Source organism: Panthera uncia (genome assembly GCF_023721935.1).
Source record: "Panthera uncia isolate 11264 chromosome C1 unlocalized genomic scaffold, Puncia_PCG_1.0 HiC_scaffold_4, whole genome shotgun sequence".
In the NCBI taxonomy this organism is placed as follows: domain Eukaryota; kingdom Metazoa; phylum Chordata; class Mammalia; order Carnivora; family Felidae; genus Panthera; species Panthera uncia.
The window spans coordinates 68092036-68116488 of NW_026057585.1; the positions used below are offsets into that span (position 1 = coordinate 68092036).

Consider the following 24453-nt stretch of genomic DNA (forward strand, 5'->3'; position numbering starts at 1 on the left):
TCATGACCTGAGCCGAAACCAAGAGCTGGACGCTTAACTGACTGAGCCACCCAGGTGCCCCTCCAGCTAATATCTTAAAGAGGAAAGGTGACTGCCTTCCCATTCCCTTTTACCTCCTCCCACTTGAAGGCAGGTGTGGTGGCAGGAGCTAGCAGCCATCTTAGGTCATTTATTGAAAACCATGTGTTGAAGATGGAGAACAAGATACACAGAGCCTGGATACCTGGTGACCTTGTACAGCGAACTACCCTACTATTTCTGGACCACCTATTTCCTCAATTTCATGTGAGAGAAAAAGGAATTTTTATCTTGTTTAAGCTCCTCTATTTGGGCATACTTTTGTTGTAGTGAGCTGTTATTGGATGTGACCAGTACTTTATTTTCATTTCTTATCCGTCCGGATAGTCAAGGTCAGTTTGCTTTCACTTGGCGAGGACAATATACTTCTACTGTTTGTTTCAGGGTTATTGAAAACATTTTTTTTTTAGTATAGTTGACACACAATGTTACATTAGTTTCAGGTGTACAACATAGTGATCCAACTTCTCTATGTTTTGCTATGCTATGCTCCCCACAAGTGTAGCTACCACCTGCCACCATACAACAGTATTACAGTATCATTTACTATATTCCCTATACTGTGCCTTTTCTTCCCATGAGTTATTCATTTTGTGACTGGAAGTGTTTCAGGGCTAAATTGCCCAGTTCATTGCCCATAATTTTGCTGCTGGGGGACATCTGAGAAAGGGCAGAAGCAGCTTCCACCCCTCTGAGGCCTCAATTTATATGTCCCTTTCTTAAGGAGGGCTTTCTAAACAACCCAATCTAAAGTAAGTGCCCCTTCATTACTGTCTTGCTCGGCCCACTTATTTCCTTCATGGCACTTAGTTAAATTCATAATGATTTGTTACCCAACTTGCACTTTAGGAAACAATCTCTTACCTGGCTCAGTAGGTCGAGTGTCTGATTTCAGCTCAGGTCATGACCTCATGGTTCATGAGTTTGAGTCCCACATTAGGCTCTCTGCTGTGGGCACAAAGCCTGCTTCAGATCCTCTGTCCCCTACGCTCTCTGTCTCTCCCTGCTCATTCTCTCTTTCTCTCTCAAAATAAACAAATTTTAAAAAGTTTTAAAAAGGATACAAGTTCCATGAGGGCAGGGATCATAACTGTGCGTTCACTGAATGCTTATCATAATATCTGACATGCAGTGGACACATAAACATCAAATGAGCGATGAATCTGGAAATTATTATTATTATGGTTATTATTTGGAAATTATTAAAAATTCCTGCTCAGGTTTCACAAGCACCAGGGAAATCTGTAGACTATCTTTTAAAAAATTATTGTTATTCATTTGTTTAAAAAGTTTTTTTAAATATGAAACTTATTGTCAAATTGGTTTCCATACAACACCCAGTGCTCATCCCAACAGGTGCCCTCCTCAATACCCATCACCCACCCTCCCCTCCCTCCCACCCCCCATCAACCCTCAGTTTGTTCTCAGTTTTTAAGAATCTTTTATGGTTTGCCTCCCTCCCTAACTTTTTTTCCTTTCCCTCCCCCTCCCCCATGGTCTTTTGTTAAGTTTCTCAGGATCCACATAAGAATGAAAACCACATATGGTATCTGTCTTTCTCTGTAGACTATCTTGATAATATTCCAAATGAAGGTTTTCTTATCTAAGATTCAAATCCCAGAAACCAAAAAGAAAAGTTTATTTATCTTAATTCATGAAAATTTTGAATTTCTGTATGATAAAAGACACCATAAATGTATTGTTATAAAAATGCAAGAATGGGGAAAATTATAAAGAAAAGTTACAATCAAGGGCTATTATCCACAATATTAAAGAACTCATACAAATCAGTAAGAAAAAGACAAACAACTCCATTGGAAAATAAACATAGATGTAATGTATGAATCACAGACAAAAAAACAAAGATAATCACAAATGGCCAATAAGCATGTTTTTAAAACTATAAATAGTGTAAATATCCAATAATAAGAAAATAGTTCAATAAGTTATAGTATATCCATGTTATAAAATATTATGAATCCATTGATTAGGAATATGATGTATTTTTTATTAAGTGAAAAAAACAAGAATAATATGGATATGATTCCATCTATAAGAATGCATACTTACATATGTATGAAATGTATAGGAAAAACTCTGAAAGAATGCACACCAAACTATTCTGATTTTAGGAAAATGCATAGGAGATGTGTCAGGGCGTGGGTCAGGGCAGAGACGTGTAGTGTATGTGAAGTGGGATTTTTACTTTTTACTTTACATGCTTTTCTAGTGTTGGAAATCTTTTACTGTGAGCATTTATTCACTTATTACTTGTGAAATTCCAAAAACTATTTCTAAAAAGCAGAAAACATATGGAAGTCACCTAGCAAAATTCTTGGTATACAGCTTTAATAGAAGACAGAATCAAACAGTAATGATTGGCAAATCTCCCCAAATCATACCGAAACAGATCTAAGTGACACAGGGTATCACCTGTGCACCTTTGGATAATGTGCAGTTACACAGAGACCCCCATCACACCTACCCCTAACCCTCCCACTGTACCTTGATTCTTTACCATTTTTTTGGCCCATTAGCTGTAATTTAACTTTATTTTTTTAAATGTTTAGTTATTTTGAGAGAGATAGAGAGAGAGAGAGGCAGAGAGAAAGAGAGAGAGAGGGAGAAGCTCCACACTGTTAGCACGGAAGTGGAGCCTGACCCGGGACTCAAACTCGTGAATGGTGAGATCAAGCCCTGAGACAAAATCAAGAGTTGGACGCTAAACTGACTGAGCACCCAGGTAGCCCTGTAATTTAACTTTAAAATTATACACACACACACACATACATATATATATATATATATATATATATATATATATAAAATCGTTGTACCCTGGGCTGTAACATTAGGGGAGTTTCTTCAGGTGCAAGTAGACCCCATTCTTGGGTTTGAGGAAAATCTGGGGCAAGAAGACAAGAGGTCTGGTTGGATCTGGAGACACCTTGAAGCGGAGCAGGATCAAGGCGATGGCCACCTTTAACTCAATCATGGCAAACTGCTGCCCGATACAGTTCCTGCAGACACCGAGAGAAAGAAAGAGATACTTGAAGAAATGGTAGTTTTTTCTGACTCTTGCATAAGATGCTAGCATAATGAATCTGATAGTCACAGTAAAGCTGCATTTACACACCATATGCCACAGAAACTTTTGAACGTCTATTGTTCCCTGCAAGAATGTGAACTGGGAGGCTGCAATGTGATGCCTGCCCTAAACAAGGTGGCACTTGGAATTGCTTATAGAATTGTTTCCCCTGTGAGAATATAAATGTCAAACTGGGTGACTATAGTGGGAACAGAGTATTGTGTCATTGACATTTGCTAATAAAGCAGAATTTAAATGTTCTCACGTGCGCGTGTGCGCGCATGCGCGCGCGCACACACACACACACACACACACACACACAAAGAGATAAATTTGTGAGATGGAGGATGTGGTAATAACTAGATGGGGAAGAGTCCTTTCATGATCTATACAGATATCAAATCACCATGATACACATTTTAAATATCTTACAATTTCACATGTCAGCTATACCTCAATAAATTTGAAATTAAGAAAAAAGAAGAATTGTTTCTCCTGCGTCAGGGGTGGGCTGCATGGCTGATGAGCAAGTTTGCATTGTGGGAGAGCTTTCTGAGGCATGGCTGTATAAGATGTGATAGAGAAGGGCTTTGTCTTTTGTGACACTAACTGGTCTTTTCAGGGGCTCAAATAGGTACCAATATCTACCTCATAATCTGGTGAGAAGATGGGGTTCCATGGAAGAATATATACACCTGAGATACCAAAGGAAGAATGCTGTTTCCAAATAAAACACTTCTGTCTATTTTCAACAACTTCAAATTGTCCTCACCTTGGTCCGGCTGAGAATGGTAAGAAGGAGTGGGGGTGTCTCTGATCAGAATTTTCCTGAGAGAATCGCGAGGGGTCAAAGACCTGAAATGACAAGGCAACCCCACCACCATCCCCAAAACACCATTAGCACATTTTTTAAGCTACTGCTTAGCACTGATCAACAGAAATCTATAATGAGCTACATATGTAATTTCTTTTCTTCTTTTTTTAAGCAGGCTTCACACCCAGCATGGAGCCCAATGCAGGGCTCGAACTCATGACCCTGAGATCAAGACCTGAGCCGAGGTCAAGAGTCAGACGCTTAACTGACTGAGCCACCTAGGCACCCCCACATATGTAATTTCAAACATTCTGGTAGTCACTTTTTTAAAAGGTGAAAGTAATTTTAACAATAGAATTTATTTTGCAGAAAATATTATCATTCCAACATGTACTCAATATAAATAATTATTAAGGAAATATTTCACATTTTTGTACTATGTCTTCAAAATCCAGTGATATACACTGGGTACACATTTCCAGCACATCTCATTTCCCACTAGTTACATTTCAAATGCCCAGTAACCACATGTGACTAGTAGCTACCACACTGGACAGTGCAACTCAAGAGGTGCAGCCCTTGTCTGGCCTCTTCATTGACAAGTCTGCTACCCAGACACATAAGGAGAAAGCAGAAACACTAGGGTGTAATATTATTTTCATTCTGGAAGTAAGAATGTCCCAACCTAATTTACCCAAAGAAAATGAAAACACTAATTTGAAAAGATATATGCACCTGCTATGTGCAATACGACAGCATTATTTACAATAGTTAAGATATGGAAGAAGCCTAAGTGTCCATCCACAAATGAATGGATAAAGAGGATGTGGTGGATGGGATGGAATGTTACATGGCCATAAAAAGGATGAGATCATGCCTTTTGAGACAATATGGATATACCTAGAGGGCAGTATGCTGAGTAAAATAAGTCAGACTGAGAAAGATAAATACTATATTATTCCATTCATGGGTGGAATCAAAAAAAAAAAAAACAACGAAAAACAAGTGTATAAACAAACAAAAAGCAGAATTAGACCAAAAATACAGAGAACAAACTGATGGTTGTGGGGGAAGTTTGGACAAAATGGGTGAAGAGGAGAGGGGAGATACAGGCTTCCAGTTACAAAATGAGTAAGTCACAGGAATAAAAGACATAGCATAAGGAACATGGTCAATAATACCGTAATAGCGATGTAATGGGACAGACGGTAGCTACACTTGTGGGGAACGCAGCATGATGTATAAACTTGTCAAATCACTAAGTTGTGCACCTGAAACTAATGTCACATTGTATGTCAACTATACTCAAATAAAATTGATTTGAACATTAAAAAAAAAGAATGTGCCCACTTAGAAGTCAAGCCAAAGTGCTTATGTGATCAATGATTATTGAGACATGTAGTCCACCTCCCATTACACATAAGAGATCTTAAATCCTAGCCACTTATGTGAAAGTATCTGTAGGTGTTGTGAGTGTTGAGAGTTTAAGAATGTTGAATCAAGCGCTCAGGTAAGCTATATGTCTTCTTTTTGCCTCTGTGTGCAGTCTCTCCTCCCTTTCCTGCCCTGCTCTGGGCTCCAAGAAGCTGACCCACATGGTTTCTTTTGAGGTTGGCTGATAAAAGACATTGATTGGCGATCTGGAGGGTGGGCAGAGAGAACTTTTGGGTTATTTATTTCCTGGGCCCCACCCTACCAGGCTGCCTCTGGCTGGCTGCATGCTCCACTGAAGGTCCAACTCCTGCCCAGGACCCTTCCCAGCACAGTAATCTCTCTCCAGGCTTTGTAACCCTCTTTCCTGCCTGGCCCAGACGTGGTAAGCACTTCAGCAGTTATTTGCTCCATTCTGTTTTTCTAAAGCCTACCCATACCTTTGTAAATAGTTGCTTTATAAAACTCTCCTCCAAGTGCCCAAGTTGAGTGTGCCATTGGGTTTCTGCCAGTATCCTGATTGTTACATCCAGCCAAAAAGAGTCTGAGTTGCCTGCATGACTGCATGAGTGGTCTATACTCCTGCAGGTGTCTAGGTGAGTTCTTGATAGAGCTTGCTAAGTAAACAGCTGTGGTATAGACTTTGGGCAATTTCAAACAGATTGTGTGGCATTATATCCATATGTTCATGCAAAGTGAACATAAAGTAGGAATAGGGGAAGGGGACAGACAGCTTTCCTTTGGGGGAAATGTTGAACATTTTCGGTCTTTAAGTTTATTTTGTTTGCCTTGAGTCATTTGCCACTTCCATGCATAGCTAACAAAAAGTGAGCTACACAGCATTAGTTCTTTCAAGGATTTATGTATAAGACAGTCGTACCTTTGGGTTTTCCCAGATGGCAGGGTTATGATGAAGGCCCCAAATACTGAGAACCACGGTTATTCCTGTGAAAAGAAAGAAATAAAAAAGATTGCAGAAGATACAGCAAGTTGTGGGCTACTGTTACACCATTCTTCAATAAGACTTTTCTTCTTGAAGGGAAACAGCTAGCTCTTGATAGAGTTCTGTGCACTGTAGCTGATGCCAGCAGTCAAGGACCCATGGGTAGATGAGGCCTGGGTGACACCTTAGATTTCAAAGCAATGACATGTTCAATACATGCTTCTATCTTAAGGAGCTATTGGTATCATGTCAAAATGATATCTGTTAGTGGACTATACAGCACCCACCAGAGACAGTTTGGGTACAAAAGAACAGAATCACAATTCCATCACGCAGTTCCAGTGACAAGTTTCTGCTGGTTCTGTTCATAAGTGGAAGGGAGGAAATTTTAGCAAATATCCATGTGGTTTGGGGCTTAAAAAAAAACACAGGGGAGAGAGATTTTGAGGATTATTTGATTACCATAAAAATTCTGGTAAATTAATTTTGGATCTGTCCACAAAGTCACAGTAAGTGACAGGCTGTTGGTGTTTGCTACAAGCAGTCTTATCAGCTTGTATCTAAGGGCAAGAATTCACAGAACACTGAAGCAGATAAGTGAAGGGTGTCTCACATGACACCCCTCTGCCTCTCACCTGCCATGCTTGGAAACCTGTGCTCTGAAGAGCACAGGGCTCCAGGCGTTGGGACTCTGTGTGAGTTTTAGTTCTGCTCATCTGCACTTTGGGGTCTCTGGTGGGTTTTTGGTTACACCAAAAGTATTTGAAAGTGCTTTGTAAACTGAGAAGCACCATATAAATGTCTGCTAAGATCATTTCTAAGGGGAAAAATGAGATAATGTGTTTGAAGGCTCTATGTAAACTATTAAGTGCTGTACACTTACAAGAGTGACATTATTATGATGATGAAGCCAAAGACCCACGGGGTCATCTAGATAAAGATGATGATGGTCATTTCCCACGAAGTCTCACCTGGGTCTCAAACTAAGCCAAATAAGGATAATTTTAGGAACAAACAACGTGTCCTCCAATGAAAGAAACCCTGGGTTGGGATTCTGGTAATCCAGGTTCTGGGCACAGAGCTTTGCTTCAAATGGTTATATACCTTTGAGAAAGTCTGGAAGCCACATTTGATCAAGGAATTTCCCACTGAATTCTTAATAGGCACCCAACCCTAAGCTAGACGTCCTTAGGATTGTATTTTGACTCTAACAGTTGAGAAACAAGCCAGTCTTTGTCATTGTCACTTTGTCACCCAGGATCCCATGGTCTCTAAGAACTGCTTAGGAAAAGAATACAAAGACCTGCAGGCAAGAAGCGTCCATCTGGGAAGGTAATGGGCTTGCTGAGCTCTCTGGAAATGGATGGGACTGGAGGGGCCAGTCGGAGTGACTCCTTGATGCACATTGTAGTGTATGACATCTCACCCAGCTGGTCCCTGTGAGGACAAGGGAGGAGGGTAGGGAACTCAGACTCCATATCCAGTTTATAAATATTGATGTTCTTTTCCTCTTTGGTGTTTATTCTTGGTAAATACCATCTCTAGGTTAAAGTTATTTTGCAGTTGGTTTATGTAACAGAATGTTGAGACTCTTTCTGCCTCAGGGTCAGCTGAGGTTCCAGAGAAAGAGGGACCAAAAAAGTGCCAGATATCTTCATGATAAAGCAAGATGCTAATCTACCAGTAAAGGATTTGCTAGGGGAGTTTCTGAAACCAGTTTTGCAACACTTAGCTCAAGAATGTGTAAGGAATGACTAAGGACTAAAAAGAAGAGGCTGAAGAGTTTTGATAGGAAAAAAAAAACCTTTAAGGAGAATTGTTGGAATGCCAGAGTACTGTGGAGAATGGAGGAGTGCCCCCAAACCATGTTAGGCAAAGAAGCCCTCTTGGGTCACTGAGATGACCTGAAATGTGCTCCCTGGAGTTTGGGAAACAGGGCTGATAGGAAAGGCTGTGACTCAGAACAGGCAGGGAGTGAGGGGAAGGCAACAGGGACAAGTTAGGAGTGGTCCATTGTGTTCTATGGGCCAATGAACTGGCAAGAGGGAGAGCTCTGGAACCAGCTTGAAAGGAGCTCTGAGGACAAGAATTTCTTTGCCCCATGAATCACCATGGCAAAGCTACAGTGAGGGAATCTCCAAAAAACCCAGAGATGCACCCACTGAGAATAAAAGGAGGCACTGAATAGCTACTAAGCTTAGAGGGCAAGATCACCATATTACCACCTCTTTCTCCTTATCCTCACTTCCTCCTGGGACCAGTTATGTAAGGGCCAGAAGCAGCAGCTACTGGGTAGGGGAGGAACTGGTCAGTAAGAAGTCAACCACAACCCCCTCAGTCACCACTGGCTTCCAGACCCAAAGAAATGCTGATCTGGGATGGAGGGAGATGGTCCCAGTGGATGCGAATTTACACTTTGTATTATTCCACTGGACCAGACAGTTTAATTACTGAATGAGACTGCTCTTGTGAATTAAATGGGTGGGAACTCTCTGAGATCTGGGTAAGATTTCACTCTGGAGATGAAAAGAACTTGCCCTATACAAGTATCAGAGGGAGAAGAATAAAGTTTTTTACTTGCATCCTAGATAGTCAGCTAGTCATAAAATGACTGCATATATTCAGTCTATTTGTTTTATTGTATTTCTGTTTGCTTTTCTGATTACTTATTTTGAATGCAGGTTTTGGCCATTCGGTGGTGTGAAATTTTAATTTTTTTGTTAAAAGTTTTTTTCAATGTTTACTTATTTTTGAGAGACAGAGACAGAGTGTGAGTAAGGAAGGGGCAGAGAGAGAGGGGGACACAGAATTCAAAGCAGGCTCTAGGTTCTGAGCTGTCAGCACAGAGCCCGAAGGGGGGCTCGAACCCACAAAACCATGAGATCATGACCTGGGCCCAACCAGGTTGGATGCCCAACCGACTGAGCCACCCAGGCGCCCCGTGAAATTTTAATTTTGAACTCTTTCCTCCTCAACCCCAGAATAAAAAGAATAATTCTGCTTAGTCTGGCACTTTGCATATTTAAGAAACACAGTGTTGTCCATCTTAGCCCTGGTGCAAGAAGAAGAGAGGAATTTTAACCCAATGGAGAAATGGCTGATGAGGAGCCAAATGGAGACATTGAGGAGCCTCAATGTCTGATGAGGAGCTGGCTGATGAGGAGCCAAAAGGAGACAGCTTTTTTGGAAATTGCTCTTTGCAGTGTGGTTTTACTATCTGTCTAAAAGAACTATAAATTTCCAGAATGCTACGGAAAAATTTCATTAAATATAAGTATAAGGTCATATTATGGAATAAAAACATATCTTATTGTTTATAAAATTATTTTCATTTCTCTCATTAAAATGAAAGTTAACAGATCCTTTGGACTTTTTCTTCTCACCTGGCAAAAATTTCTTTATTGTTTTCACATTTCACATAGGCCAAACAAGAATAAGGAAGGTGAATATTTGGGTTGGATATATATATACATATATATCCACCCTAAACAGGTTATCTGATTAATATTAATGCATGAGTAAAAAATGATTAATCAATACTGTATTTTGTGCTATACAAATTAAATCTTTAATTTATGGTAGGAAATATTATTTCCTTATACAAAGTAAGACCTCTACTACATCTATATAAATTCAAATTGTCCCTTACAAATGTTCTGAGCTGACCTTTGCATTTGAAATACGGTGTTTTCCCCGTAGTCATGAGGTCAGGTGGCCCTTAGTATTTCTATCTTTCTGTCCCTTTGACCAGCAAAACAAGGATAAGTGAAATATCTAACTAGGGTAAAGAATGTGGTTTATATTGGAGACATGTGTTTGTTTTTCTATCAGAGATTATGTCTGAAGGGCAAATCCATAACATGGGCATCATTAACAGCAAGATAAGCTCAAAGTCTTGCACAACGGTGTTGAAGTTTTCTACCTGGCTGATTCCTACCCATCCTAAAAGAGGCAGCTAGCATGTCAGATCTCCCAGGAAGTCCTCTGGAGTCCCCTATACCAGGTTAGGTGCCTGTCTTCTAAGTCTCTGTAGTAACCCACACATCTCTCTCTCTCGCTACCCTTACCAGGTTATATGGCAATTATTTGTATGGAGGTCTGTCTCCTGTACCAGGTGTGAGCCCAGTCAAACCTTGGACATTTTTTAAGTACCTCAGTATTTAAAATGTCGTAAGTCCATAATACGCAGACTCAACTAAAGTGTGTATCATTTGGTACTATGTTCAAAGTCCAAAGCCAGTCCTGAGGAGTGAACAAAGAAATGGGAGACAATGACTACAATGTGGCTGAAATGATATGGATATGCACTCAGGTATCGGAAGAGGAGCCCCACTTAAGCCCTACCATTTAAGCTCTAAATGCAAGTCTAGGGATCAAGCCCCATTTTCAGTGCACTGGAGCTTAGGTGAAAGAAAGAAATGAGACATTACACACCACTGATTGGAAAAACAACAAAACAGATAAGTTGTGGATGAGTGAACTTCTTTAGCAGAAGATAAAGGGATAATTTTGGTTCCTTTAGAAAAAGAGCAGAATAGTAGCTTGTTTATTCTGTTTCTACAGGCACATATCTTAAAGCAATAACAGTCACCAAGATACCACAGGTAAAAATAAAGCAAAACCCAAGGAGGGGAACCAGGATGAAATGTTTAGGAATGCAGATCTTACCAGGTGATAGAAGACCCGTCCCCCAGGATGCCCCTGATCTCCTCCCGACATCTCTCCTGGTGCTCAGGGTTCAGAGCCAGGTGGTAGAGGAGCCAGGAAATGCCCCCTGCCATGGTGTCTTGCCCTGCCAACATGAATGTGTTCACCTCGGACTGTAGGTCAGTATCTGAGAAGTTGTTGTCATTTTCAGCCTGAAAGGTAAAATAGAGCTGTTTTTATGCAACTGGTAAAATAGAGAAATTTTTATGCAATGTCAATTTACAGATCTTTGGAGCCCCTATCAAGATAATGGTTTTAGGGAAATAAATTAGAGTTTCAAATGAGAGTCTCAATTTTAATTTAGTTCATCAAATACATAATAGAGGCCATACTTTGACCAGAGCATAAAGGAGAACCAATGTTAGACAAGGAAAGCAGACCTTGCAAAGAGTTCTTCCAATCATCCTACCAGATTCATTCAGACTTCCCAGCACCTCATCATCATCATTTTACCAGCTTACGCTGTGACTCTTTCCCCATGTTTCCCTTAACTATCATGTATCTTTGCAATAATCACCAAATCCTGTCAAATTAGTAAAAAATTCGGCCTTACCTAATTCCTTCTAGTGACCGAATTATAGATTTCTATCTTGATCTCAAACTGTATGGAGCCAAGCATCAAAAGTGTTGTTAAATTTCGTTGACCAACGTTACTTTTGTCTATCTTCCTCCTCAATCATCCAGCTGCCCACACAATTAACTATATGAGCAGCCTCAGACATTTGAGACTTACCTGGGCAGAAAGGATAATATCCAGAAAATCCTGGTACTTCCGCTTCTGAGTGTTACCATACTTCTTCTCATTCTTGAGCAATTTTTTTCTATCCTGGATTATCTTTTCTGGGATAGAATAACAATTTCTGATTACCAAAGTGATAGCAAATATATATATATATATATATATATATATATATGACAACATATATATATATATATAACAACATATATATATAACAACATATATACATATATATATATATATATATATATATATATATATATAAAACAAACTCAAGGGCAACATCTAAAAAAAGGTAAAAACAGGTATAATTTATATGCTAAGAGAGGAGAAAAATGGAATCATATAAAATGCTCAATTAAAACCAGAGAAAGTAGAAAAAGAGTGAAAGACAAAAAAAGGCAATGAACAGTAAGAAGTAACAAATATGGTCGCTATTAATCCAAATATATCAATAATCACATTAAGCTTCAATGGTATAAATACAACAATTAAAAGACAGAGACTTCTGAATGGATGAAAAAAAACCCAAGCTATATGTCATCTACAAGAAACCCATTTTATTTTTTTTATTTTATTTTATTTTTTTTATTTATTTTTGGGACAGAGAGAGACAGAGCATGAACGGGGGAGGGGCAGAGAGAGAGGGAGACACAGAATCGGAAACAGGCTCCAGGCTCTGAGCCATCAGCCCAGAGCCCGACGCGGGGCTCGAACTCACGGACCGCGAGATCGTGACCTGGCTGAAGTCGGAGGCTTAACCGACTGCGCCACCCAGGCGCCCCAAGAAACCCACTTTAAATACATAAAGATATGTATAGATTAAAAGTAAAGGAGTAGAGAAAGATATGCCATGCTAACTAACAAAGAGAAAGTTGGAGTAACTATATTAATTTCAGCAGAACAGATTTCCAAGCAAGTAAAATTAGTAGGGAAAAAATTAATAGGGATTAAAATGGTATTATATAATGATAAGGGGGTCAATTCTCCAAGAATAAAACAATCTTTTGTGTGAATGCACCTAACAACAGAGTGTCAAAACATATAAGGCAAAAAACAACAGGACTCCAAGGAGAAATAGATGAATCTACTCTTATAGTTGGAGACTTCAACACTTCCCTGTCAGTAATGGACAGATCCAGCAGGCAGAAAACCAGCAAGGGTGTAGTTGAACTGAACAATATCATCAATCAACTGGATCTATTTGACCCCTATAGAATACATCATCCAACAACAGCAGAACACACCTCCTTTTCAAGCTCACAGAGAACATTCACTAAAATAGACCACATTTGGGCCATAAAACACAAATTTTAAAAGAACATAAATCATACAAAGTATGCTCTCAGACCACAATGGAATAGAAATCAATAACAGAAAGATAGTTTGAAAACTCCAAAGTAGTTGGAGAGTAAACCACACTTTTCTAAATAACACATGGGCCAAAGAAATCTCAAGGGAAATTTTAAAAATATTTTGAACTAAATGAAAATTAAAATACAGCTAATAAAATTTGTGGAACACAGTGAAAGCAATACTTAGAGGGAAATTTGTAGCATTGAGTGGATATATTAGAAAAGAAGAAAAATCTAAAATCCTAATCTAATCTTTGACCTCAGGAAACTGTAAACAGAACGTATTAAATCCATAGTGGAAGAAGTGAAATAATAAAAATTAGAGCAGAAAGCAGTGAAATTGAAAATAAGAAATCAAGGGGAAAAAAATCAATGAACCCAAAAGTTGATTCTTTGAAAAGATCTGTAAAATTGATAAATCTCTAGCCAGGTTAATTAAGAAAAAAAGAGAGAAGATAAAAATCACTAATATCAGGAATAAAAAGGGAACATCATTATTGATTCTATGAGCATTAAAAAGATAATAAAGGAATATTATGAACAAATATATGCACATAAATCTGATAACCTAGGTGAAATGGACCAAATTCTTGAAAGACGCGGTCTATCAACATTCATCCAGAGAAACAGATAATCTGAATAGACCTATATATATTAAATAAATTAAATCAATAATAATGACCTTCCAAAAACAGGTCTAGATGATTTCAGTGGTTTATTCTTTCAAACATTTGAGAAAGAAATCACATCAATTCTTTACAATATATTCCAGAAAATAGCAGAGGGAATATTCCCTAATCTATTTTATGAGGCCAGACATTATCCTAATACCCAAACCAGACAAAGACATTACAAGAAAGGACAACTACAAACCAAATCTCTCTCATGAAATAAATGCTAAAATCCTCAATAAAATATTAGCAAAAAGAATCCAACAATGCACAAAAGGAATTATACACCATTACCAAGTGGGATTTATTCCAGATATGCAAATCTGGTTCAACATCAAAAAATCAATTAATGTAATCTATCACATCAATAAGTTAAAGAAGAAAAATCATATGGCCATATTAAAAGACACAGAAAAAAGATCTAACACAATCTAACACCCATTCACAATTAAGAAAAAAAAAATCCCTCAGGAAACTAGGAATAGAGGGGGATACATATCATAACACATGTGTCAAAACCCATAGAGTGTACAATATAAATGATGAATCCTAAAGTAAACTATGGACTTTAGTTAATAATGTGTCAATATTGGCTCACTTGTAACAAATGTACCTCACTAAAGCAAGATGTGATGAGGAGAAACTGCGTAAGAAGGTGAGGTGAGAAAGTATATGGGAACTGTCTACACTTTCTACTTAATTTTTCTGTATACTTAAAACTGTCTAAAAATAGTTTGTTAATTAAAAAAAACATACTACAAAATCTCTTTAAATGAATCAGTGTGATTCCAGTACATGAATAAATAGACAGATGAATGGAACAGAAAAGAAAGTCCAGAAATAGGTTCAAGTACATATGTCAATTTAGTATATAAAATGGTTATCTCAATTACTGGAACAGATGGAACTTTTAAATTAAATTAAATTAAATTTTTAATTGAAGTATAATTAACATACAGCATTATATTCGTTTCAGGTGTACAGTGTAATGATTCAACAATTCTATATATTACTCTATGTTCATCACGTTAAGTATACTCTTAATCCTCTTTATCTATTTCACTCATCCCCCTACCCACCTGCCCTCTGCACCACCAATTTGTTTTTGTTTGTTTCTTTTTTCTTTCTTCATTTTGTTTCTTTTTTTTTTTCAACGTTTTTTTTTTTATTATTATTTTTTTTTATTTATTTTTGGGACAGAGAGAGACAGAGCATGAACGGGGGAGGGGCAGAGAGAGAGGGAGACACAGAATCGGAAACAGGCTCCAGGCTCCGAGCCATCAGCCCAGAGCCTGACGCGGGGCTCGAACTCACGGACCGCGAGATCGTGACCTGGCTGAAGTCGGACACTTAACCGACTGCGCCACCCAGGCGCCCCTCTTCATTTTGTTTCTTAAATGAAAAAATATGAGTGAGATTGAATGGTATTTGTCTTTCTCTATCTGACTTATTTCACTTAGCATAATATAATACCCTCTAGGTCCATCCATGTTGTTGCAAATGGCAAGATCGCTTTCTTTTTTATGGCTGAGTAACATATCATTGCATAGATATACCACCTTTTTAATAAATGGTGATGAGACAACTGGATAACCATTTGGAAAAGTTAGGTCAACACTTCACACCATGCATAAGAATAAACCCTAAATGAATCAGAGATCTAACTGCAAGAACAAAACCACACAAGCACTAGAAGAAAAACATGGATGAATTCTCTACAATTTGGGTATAGGGTAGTGGTTCTCAGATGGAGATAATTTTGACCCCAGGGGACATTCATCAATGTGTGTAGACATTTTCAGTTGCCACAACTGTCAGAGTCTTACTGACATTGAGTTGATAGATGTCAGGGATGGAACTAAACATCCTACAATGCACAGGACACCTCGCCACATAACAAAGACTTATCCAAACCAAAATGTCATTAGAGCAAGGGTTGAAATACCCTAGAATAGGGGATGGCTACTGTCTACTACTTAAAATCCAGATGTAATAAAAATAATTGATATGTCATCTGCAAATATCTTCTCCCATTCTGTCAGTTGCCTTTTAGTTTTGTTGATTGTTCCCTTTGCTGTGCAGAACTTTTTATCTTGACAAGGCACCAATGGTTTATTTTTGCTTTTATTTCCCTTGCCTCTGGAGACATGTTAAGTAAGAAGTTGCTGCGGCCTAGGTCAAAGAGGTCATTACCTGTTTTCTCTCATAGAATTTTGCTTGTTTCCTGTCTCACATTTAGGTCTTTCATTCATTTTGAATATATTTTTGTGTATGATGTAAGAAAGTGGTCCAGGTTCACTCTCCTGCATGTTGCTGACCAGTTCTCCTAGCACCAATTGCTAAAGAGACTGTCTTTATTCCATTAGATACTCTTTCCTGCTTTGTCAAAGATTAGCTGGCTATATAGTTGTGGGTCCATTTCTAGGTTCTCTATTCTATTCCATTGATCTATGTGTTTTTGCACCAATACCATACTATCTTGATGATTACAGCTTTGTAATACAGGTTAAAGTCTGGGATTGTGATGCCTCCAGCTTTGGGTTTTTTCCAATGGGTAAAGCATTAATATCCAAAATCTATAAAGAACTTACCAAACTCAACACCCAAACAACAAATAATCCAGTGGAGAAATGGACAGAAGACATAAACAGACACTTTTCCAAAGAAGACATCCATGTGGGAAACAGACACATCAAAAGATGCTCAACATCACTCAAACACAAATCTAAACCATAATGAAATACCACCTCACACTGGTCAGATGGCTAAAATTAACAACACAGGAAACAACAGATGTTGGTGGGGATGTGGAGAAAGAGGAACCCTTTTGCATTGTTGGTGGGAATGCAAACTGGTACAGCCACTCTGGAAAACAGTATGGAGTTTCCTCAAAAAATTAAAAATAGAACTACTCTATAACCCAGCAATCGCACTACTAGGAATTTCTGCAAAGGTTACAAAAATGCTTATTTAAAGGGGCACATGCACCCCAATGCTTATAGCAGCGCTATCAACAACAGCCAAATTATGGAAAGAGCTCAAATGTCCATTAACTGATAAAGGGATAAAGAAGATGTGGTATATATACAATGGAATATTACTTGGTGATGAAAAAGAAATGAAATCATGCCATTTGCAACAACATGGATGGAAATGAAGGGTGTTGTGCTAAGCAAAATAAGACAGACGCCATAAGATTTACTCATATGTGGAATTTGAGAAATTCAACAGATGAACATAGAGGAAGGGAAGGAAAAAATAAGATAAAAATGAGGAGGAAGGCAAACCATAAGAGACTCTTAAATACAGAGAACAAACTGAGGATTGCTAGAGGGGGGTGGGGGGGGCTGGGTTAAATGGGTGATAGGCATTAAGAAGGGCACTTTTTGGGATGAGCGGTGGGTGTCATATGTAAGAGATGAATCACTGGGTTCTAATCCTGAAGCTAAGACTACACTGTATGTTAACTAACTTGAAAATACATTTTAAAAAATAATAAAAAAATAAAAAGGAACAAATAATATTGGTAAATTTGACTAAATAAATATAAAAATTTTGAAAAGGTTTTATTTTGAATAAATTTAGCATTTATTTTTCCCTAATATTTGCATTTTGTTTTCTCATCATAATTATGTAATATAAATAAATAGTAAAGAGTTCTTTCAATAACCCTTTGTAGATGCCCCAGGTTCACTCTAGTGAGCCATACAAATATTAGCATTTTCTGTGTGGGCCATGATGTGAACCGGTTTGGAACTACTGCTATATAATGCCCATCTTTTTTTTTTTTTTTTTCCAATATATGAAATTTATTGTCAAATTGGTTTCCATACAACACCCAGTGCTCATCCCAAAAAGTACCCTCCTCAATGCCCATCACCCACCCTCCCCTCCCTCCCACTCCCCATCAACCCTCAGTTTGTTCTTAGAGTCTCTTATGCTTTGGCTCTCTCCCACTCTAACCTCTTTTTTTTTTTCCTCCCCCTCCCCCATGGGTTTCTGTTAAGTTTCTCAGGATCCACATAAGAGTGAAAACATATGGTATCTGTCTTTCTCTGTATGGCTTATTTCACTTAGCATCACACTCTCCAGTTCCATCCACGTTGCTACAAAGGGCCATATTTTGTTCTTTTTCATTGCCACGTAGTACTCCATTGTCTATATAAACCACAATTTATCCATTCATCAGTTGATGGACATTTAGGCTCTTTCCATAATTTGCATAATGCCCATCTGTATCTTAAATCGTTAACCTAACCTGCTTCTGACTGTCCTCCTTATACACTACATTCATGTGTGTTTATGGGTGCCTGACTGCGCCTGTGCCTGTGTGGGTGTGTCTTGCAAATTTCCTTGAGGCAAATATATTTGCTAAAGTAACTATTTTATGATTTTTTTTTTAATATGTGTTCTAGGTTTTAAATTTTTTTTTTCAACGTTTTTTATTTATTTTTGGGACAGAGAGAGACAGAGCGTGAACGGGGGAGGGGCAGAGAGAGAGGGAGACACAGAATCGGAAACAGGCTCCAGGCTCCGAGCCATCAGCCCAGAGCCTGACGCGGGGCTCGAACTCACGGACCGCGAGATCGTGACCTGGCTGAAGTCGGACGCTTAACCGACTGCGCCACCCAGGCGCCCCTGTATTTTATGATTAACATTTATTCAGTACCAGGCACTTTCCCAAGCGCTTTATGTATATTAACACAGTGAATCATCACCACAAACCTGGGAGATAGGTTCCTTTTTGTCCCCATTTTACAGCTGACATTGAGACAAAGCAGTGATTAACTTGCCCGAAGTCATAGCTGAGGAAGGATTCATTAACTGCTTTATAAATATTCTCTATTCGGGTGTTGATGAAAAGTAATGTTGACTTGCTTAAAGAGCTTAATCTATTTCAACTTTTATGTTTATGTTTTGCCAAAACTATTTTTGAACTGAGCTTCTTTTATTTTTTTATTGTGGTAAGAACACTTAACCGGAGATCTACCCACTTAAGTTTTTACATGCCCAGTACAGCACTGTTAACTGTAGGCAGATCTCTAGAACTTGTTCATTTTGTGTAACTGAAACTTTCTACCTACTGAACAACTCCCCGTCCCCCCTCCTTTTGAATGCGTGTCCGTGTGCTCTCTGTTCTCATATTCATTCCCATGTTGTATGAATGTTTTTAGTTTGTTGTTATTCCTTCGCGACTACTGGAAACACTGTGTAAAAAGCCATATGCCCTTGTGTGCTTTGAGATATTAAATGACCCTTGTTATATTTGTATTAATAACAATTGGAAATATTTTTTAAATTTATTTTTAGAGATAGAGAGAGACAGAGCACAAGTTGGGGGAGGGGCAGAGAGAGAAGGAGACACAGAATCTGAAGCAGGCTCCAGGTTCTGAGCCATCAGCACAGAGCCTGATGTGGGGCTCGAACTCACAAACCATGAGATCAGGACCTGAGCTGAAGTCGGATGCTTAACCAACTGAGCCACCCAGGCGCCCCAACAATTGGAAATAATAATAAACATGATATAATACATAGAAAACTTCTGAAGTAGTAGAGAACTACTACTATGGATCTAGCACACTCTTCTAAAGGAGCACTGTCCATATAAAAGAACAAGAACTTTTTTTTTTTTTTTCACACCGAGGCCTATTCTTCTAGACAGGCACAGTACAACAATGACGGTGTATGGACTTAGGCAATCCAAACACAAGCAATACCTGTGTACTGATGTAGAATTTTGACCATCTCCTGTAAGCGGTGGCCCTGAGGGCTGAATTTGAAAATTATGTCAAGGTGATGTAAGAAATTGTATAAGCGGTGAAAGATGATTTTGCTGGCTTCAAATGTCGCTTTAACATAAAGATCATGGGTGCTAGAAGAGAAAGTGGGGACAATATGTCAATGCATGACTTAGATAATGACGAACAAGTGTCTTTTTGCTTTTCTGTCACTGACCTGCTTGTCTGGCAGTTGGTCTCCTGGCTCAAAACACACTTCATAAGTATGTCCAGGGTCATCAAGGTGATGTGCTCAAAGACCTCCACAATTGTGTCCTGGGGGCCACAGATCTTCTCCCACTTATCCTGGCACAGGGGGTCAAGACCAATAGCATCATCAAACTGCCTTTACCTGAAAGCTCCTCCCTGACCCTGCCCTTAGGCTGTAAGGTAGACAATCCAGACCTAGGAGGAGCCATAGGTTGTATATGTAAATAAGCCAAGTGCTTACTTGGCATGAGGAAGGGAAAGCCGCACCTAGCTGAGTGAGAAAGAGCACGGAGCAAGCCGGGTATCTTGTAAATGGCTGAGTTAAGTATTTTTGGCCTTTCAGTCATTACCATAACTCTGCTTTACAACAGATCAGAGTTCCAGTAAAACAGACAATCTCTGATACAAGACCTCTAATTACAAGGGGTCTCCCCAGGGCTTCCTCCATCTTCAGCCCCCAAATTGCTAGACACCCTACCCCATCACTACTGCCAACCACCATAGCCACACTTAAAATAAACTTGGAACATTGTAAGAAGCCTTTTCAATTCAGAAGTGGGGGACAGAGAGAAGCCATGGGTAGGAGCAGCTTCCAGCTGACCCCCTGCCAAGCGCTGTTTGTGCCCAGTTTACTTCTCCCCTCCAGGTGACCTGCTCACACTACCTGAAATGTTCCCTGTTGAAAATGAATATGTCATGATAAGCATTCTTTGTGTTAAACACAAAGAAATCTAAATGTTTAAAGTCAGATCAACCTATTGAGCACCTAATGCCATAGGTAGGGGCTGGTACACATTTGGAGGCAGAGATTTTTTTTAAAGCTTTTATCCCAATGTCCATTGTTTATTCAATTGCTTTCATCTTGAATAATGTAAGTTATACTGTGTAAAAAAAGTAAATTTAGGAGAAATGGCAGCGAAGGGGAAGCTCAAGCTGGAAGCACTAGGGCACAGTTCAGCCGAGGGGAAAGCTATGAGTGGAGTCTCAGGCTCAGGTGGGGCTGAGAAACGAGGAAGACACAAGTGGTTTACTGAAACAGAGATAAACTCAGTACCACCACTGGCTAATTTGCCATTGTGTACAAAGCAGCATGGCACCAGAATGGAAGGAGACTGCTCCTTCTCTCTCCAGCCTGTACCTGAGGCTTTCTGCCAAGAGTGGGCCATGGGTATTTTCACCTTAACTCAGGTTAAATCCACTTCTGTGAGAACTCAGCCAATTGGTTGGTAACAGTGGTTCTCTTCTGGGCAAAGGGATGGGTTTGCAAATGAAAGTGGAGGGAAACTTTGGCTTCATTGGTGGAGTTTGAAGTGTTTATCATGAAACTTGTATTAATGAATTACTTGTCTCATTTTTAAACAATCACAGTTTAAAAATTAAAAATATACCACATACCAGTGGAGTTTTAGAATGGAACTCATTTATGATCCAAATGATCACTACTATCTACAAGAGGAAACTCACACCCTGTGGCTTTAATGTAGACACTTAGCTTTTGCTAGGTTCTTTGTGACCATCAGGCAAATTCGCTCTAACTTCCATACCTTTGCTTATGCTAACTCACTCTGCTTAGAATTCACTCATCTGTATTATCCACATAAGCAAGTCCGGCCATATTTGCTGGTAAAAATGAGTCTCCTCTGAATCTGAAGCTACTATAGCTATTCCTCATTTCCTCACCTGTCAGTTACAGCACTGACCATCTGAATCTCACTACTTGGTACTTGGTTTACTGCCATAGGGTCTCAAAATATATCTGAGTTAGATGACCAGAACTTCATCATTTTTTGTCACCCAAACAAAGAACCATAGCAAAGGCTTACATGGACACCTATTGCTCAGTTGGTAAATGTACACTGGTTAATTTCTAAGAGCCATCCCCCTTTGAATTTTGCTACCCATCACACATGTCTAATTCATTCCCTGTTGGAAGCATTCTGCAACACACCAGAGAACTTTTTGTCCCTTCACTTACCAGCATTGTGTTCACTGAATGGGCCATCACCTCAACATATGATTTCAAGATGTTAAAATTGAACCCAGGAGTTAGTAGGTGACGGTGCTGGAACCATTTGGGTCCTTCTAGACTCACTAGTCCTTTTCCTTGAGAAAGAAAGGGGACAAAACCTCATGCCATTTTATTAGATGAGATGAGGAAGGAGAGGTGAGGAACAGAGACATCAGGGAGTGAGCATGACACACATGTAGTCATAATAGAGTGGAAATCAGAGTAGTGTTTATATATTATGATGGAAGTGAGATTTGTTGCTTAATCTGGGATGGATATATTTAACATTGTGAGGAAGACCCCAGGGTTTGAAACCTGATGAGAGTGCTGATCCTGAAGTCACCAGTCACTACCTATGTCAAAACTGAGTAAGTCACCTAATCTTCCTGAGGCTTGGTTTACTCAATGATAGAGTGTGATAATAAACATCTACCTCACTGTGTTGCTGTGAAGATTAAATGAAAGCACATACATGAAGCACCTAGCCTGGTCTCTAGCTCACAGTGGAAACATAACAAATATTCATCTCCTTTTGACTCCAAACCAATCCATAAACTACACTGCGAACACAAAATTTATAAGGAACTAGACGTGAGTGTCCACTCTGTCCCCAGATGTCTCCTCCTTGGGCCTTAGTTGGTGATTCACACTTATAAATGATAGGGAGTGCAAACACTCATCAAGATCAGTGCTTTACAGTCTTTGGTTGCAAGAAAGGTCATTAAAGATTTGGCTTTAAAACGACTTTAACATTTATTAATAAGTAACTTCCATCATTCATTGGGTGCTTACAACATGTCAGGCTTGAGATGTATGGTCTGGTGCTGGTACCATGCCAGCCACTACAGTAAGTGCTGAAAATACGTGTTTCATTTAATCCCCACAATGGCCTAGAGATGTAACTCTCATCAGAAGATTTCCCCAGAATCACATGCAACTAGCTAGTGGGAGGCAGTATTCAAATCCAAGTAGCTCTGAACCCCAAATCAACAGTTTTTTCATGTAATTCCTTCTTTGTCTAACATGAATACCAATTACATGACCAGAAGGCCTAATTTATCTGCTCATGGAATACTACCAAACTATACTTCAAAGCAAAACTGTACTGGTTTGCATATGGAAATATATGGACTCCAAAAAGAAAGTGGAAGATCCAAGAAAACAAGAGAAAAGAAAGGACAAAATAAAGAATACAGATGTGTGGCTGCAGTTTTAAAGACAGAGATGGGACAGATTCACACACATGCTGCCTTGAGAATGAGACTTTGGAGAGAGAAATGGATAAAGAGGGTTCTTAGGAAGTTGTGCTGGGTTGATCTTAGCACTCCCTCTTGATTTTGCCCCTAGATAACTTGCAGCATAGATCGTCCATCCTCTTAATTGTTTTGAGCATTCTGACTTGTTTCTTTGGAATGCTTTACTATACCAAGGGGACCTCAAGCAAGAGAGTGAATCACCTGTCTCTCTGGCACATACATACCAAGACACGGAATCAAGAACTTGTACAGGTACTTGGACTTGGGATCTGTAGAGTCAAGCAGAGGAAACAAACAACAGCATTAGAGGAAAATTACCAAAGTCGGTGAAGGTTCTCTTCATTTGCCTGTGCTAATCACAAATAGCAAGAAGGAGCCCAGGCATGGCATGGCAACCCATGGCATGCCCAGGCAAACCATAAGTTTGGTTAAGGAGCCAGAGAACAATAAACCCCAGGAGGCAGACAGGTACACAAACCCAGATTCTTCCCTTGCTTATACTTTCTCCTATAGAAACAGATTGCCCAAGGGTGACCAAGTTTCCAGAACAGGATTTGGGACAATATATTATATCCTTCTTGGAAAGTAGATTAGTGTTTACAGCAGGAGCTGGCAGACCACAGAGAGTGGGGATCAAATGCCTCTGGGGGTTCTCATGAACTCTAATGTGGAAGTGTTTTACAGCTCTTGTCCTTTAAGAAGTGAGCAGGAAACAAATCAGGGCTGGGGGATTGGGAAACATGGAGACTTTCAGGGAAAGGCTGTTTTCTTTTATTAGGTTTTACTAAAAGTAATGGAGACAATGGACAGAGAAGAAAGATTAGAATGTAAGATCTTAGTTTTACAAAGATGATGGAGAAAAACCTGGACATTTTTTTTTTTTTAAGTAGGCTTCACGCCCAATGTGGAGACCAGCGTGGGGCTTCGTCGGACACTTAACCGACTGAGCCACCCAGGTGCTCCCAAACTGGACGTTTTAATTTTGTGCGATGAGATAATCTGCCACAGACGTCTTTGAAAAGGCTTGGATGGGGGAGTTAGATGACTCGCGTTCCAAAAGGGAACACAGTTGGGAACTATGAAGAAAACAAAAATATCTGGACTGCAGCCAAGAGGTTATACTGGTAAATTAATGATCTAGCACCCAGGTTCAGGTATGAAACCAGCAGAGGCAGAGCTACTTCTGAATTCCCTGAAGACTCATGCACAAGTAAGGGGCTGGGGGATGGGGAGTATTACTGACATCACAAAACTGAGACATAAAGGAAGCCCTTGGTGATCTGGTGGTGCCAGCGGGGCTTTATATTACACCCTAAAGGGTTCATGGGAGTCTTAGCCTGACAAGGGACTTGGGGGACATGGGAATCCCTTTCAGC

The 24453-nt window shown here is 39.4% G+C and overlaps 1 protein-coding gene across 1 annotated transcript in view; it reads right to left on the minus strand.

Moving 5' to 3' along the window:
* Positions 1–1637: 1637 nt before the first annotated feature.
* The window catches only part of LOC125912636 (cytochrome P450 4X1), a 31604-nt gene continuing 8788 nt past the window's right edge, over positions 1638–24453 (minus strand). Inside the window, exons 3-12 of the mRNA XM_049617227.1 lie at positions 23302–23346; positions 21789–21916; positions 19782–19909; positions 19544–19698; positions 11795–11901; positions 11023–11213; positions 7658–7791; positions 6292–6356; positions 3939–4021; positions 1638–3098 (exon numbers count right to left, since the gene is read on the minus strand). Of these exons, the coding sequence (XP_049473184.1) occupies positions 2930–3098; positions 3939–4021; positions 6292–6356; positions 7658–7791; positions 11023–11213; positions 11795–11901; positions 19544–19698; positions 19782–19909; positions 21789–21916; positions 23302–23346 (1205 nt within the window). The 3' untranslated portion in view covers positions 1638–2929. The remainder of the gene's footprint in view (positions 3099–3938; positions 4022–6291; positions 6357–7657; positions 7792–11022; positions 11214–11794; positions 11902–19543; positions 19699–19781; positions 19910–21788; positions 21917–23301; positions 23347–24453) is intronic.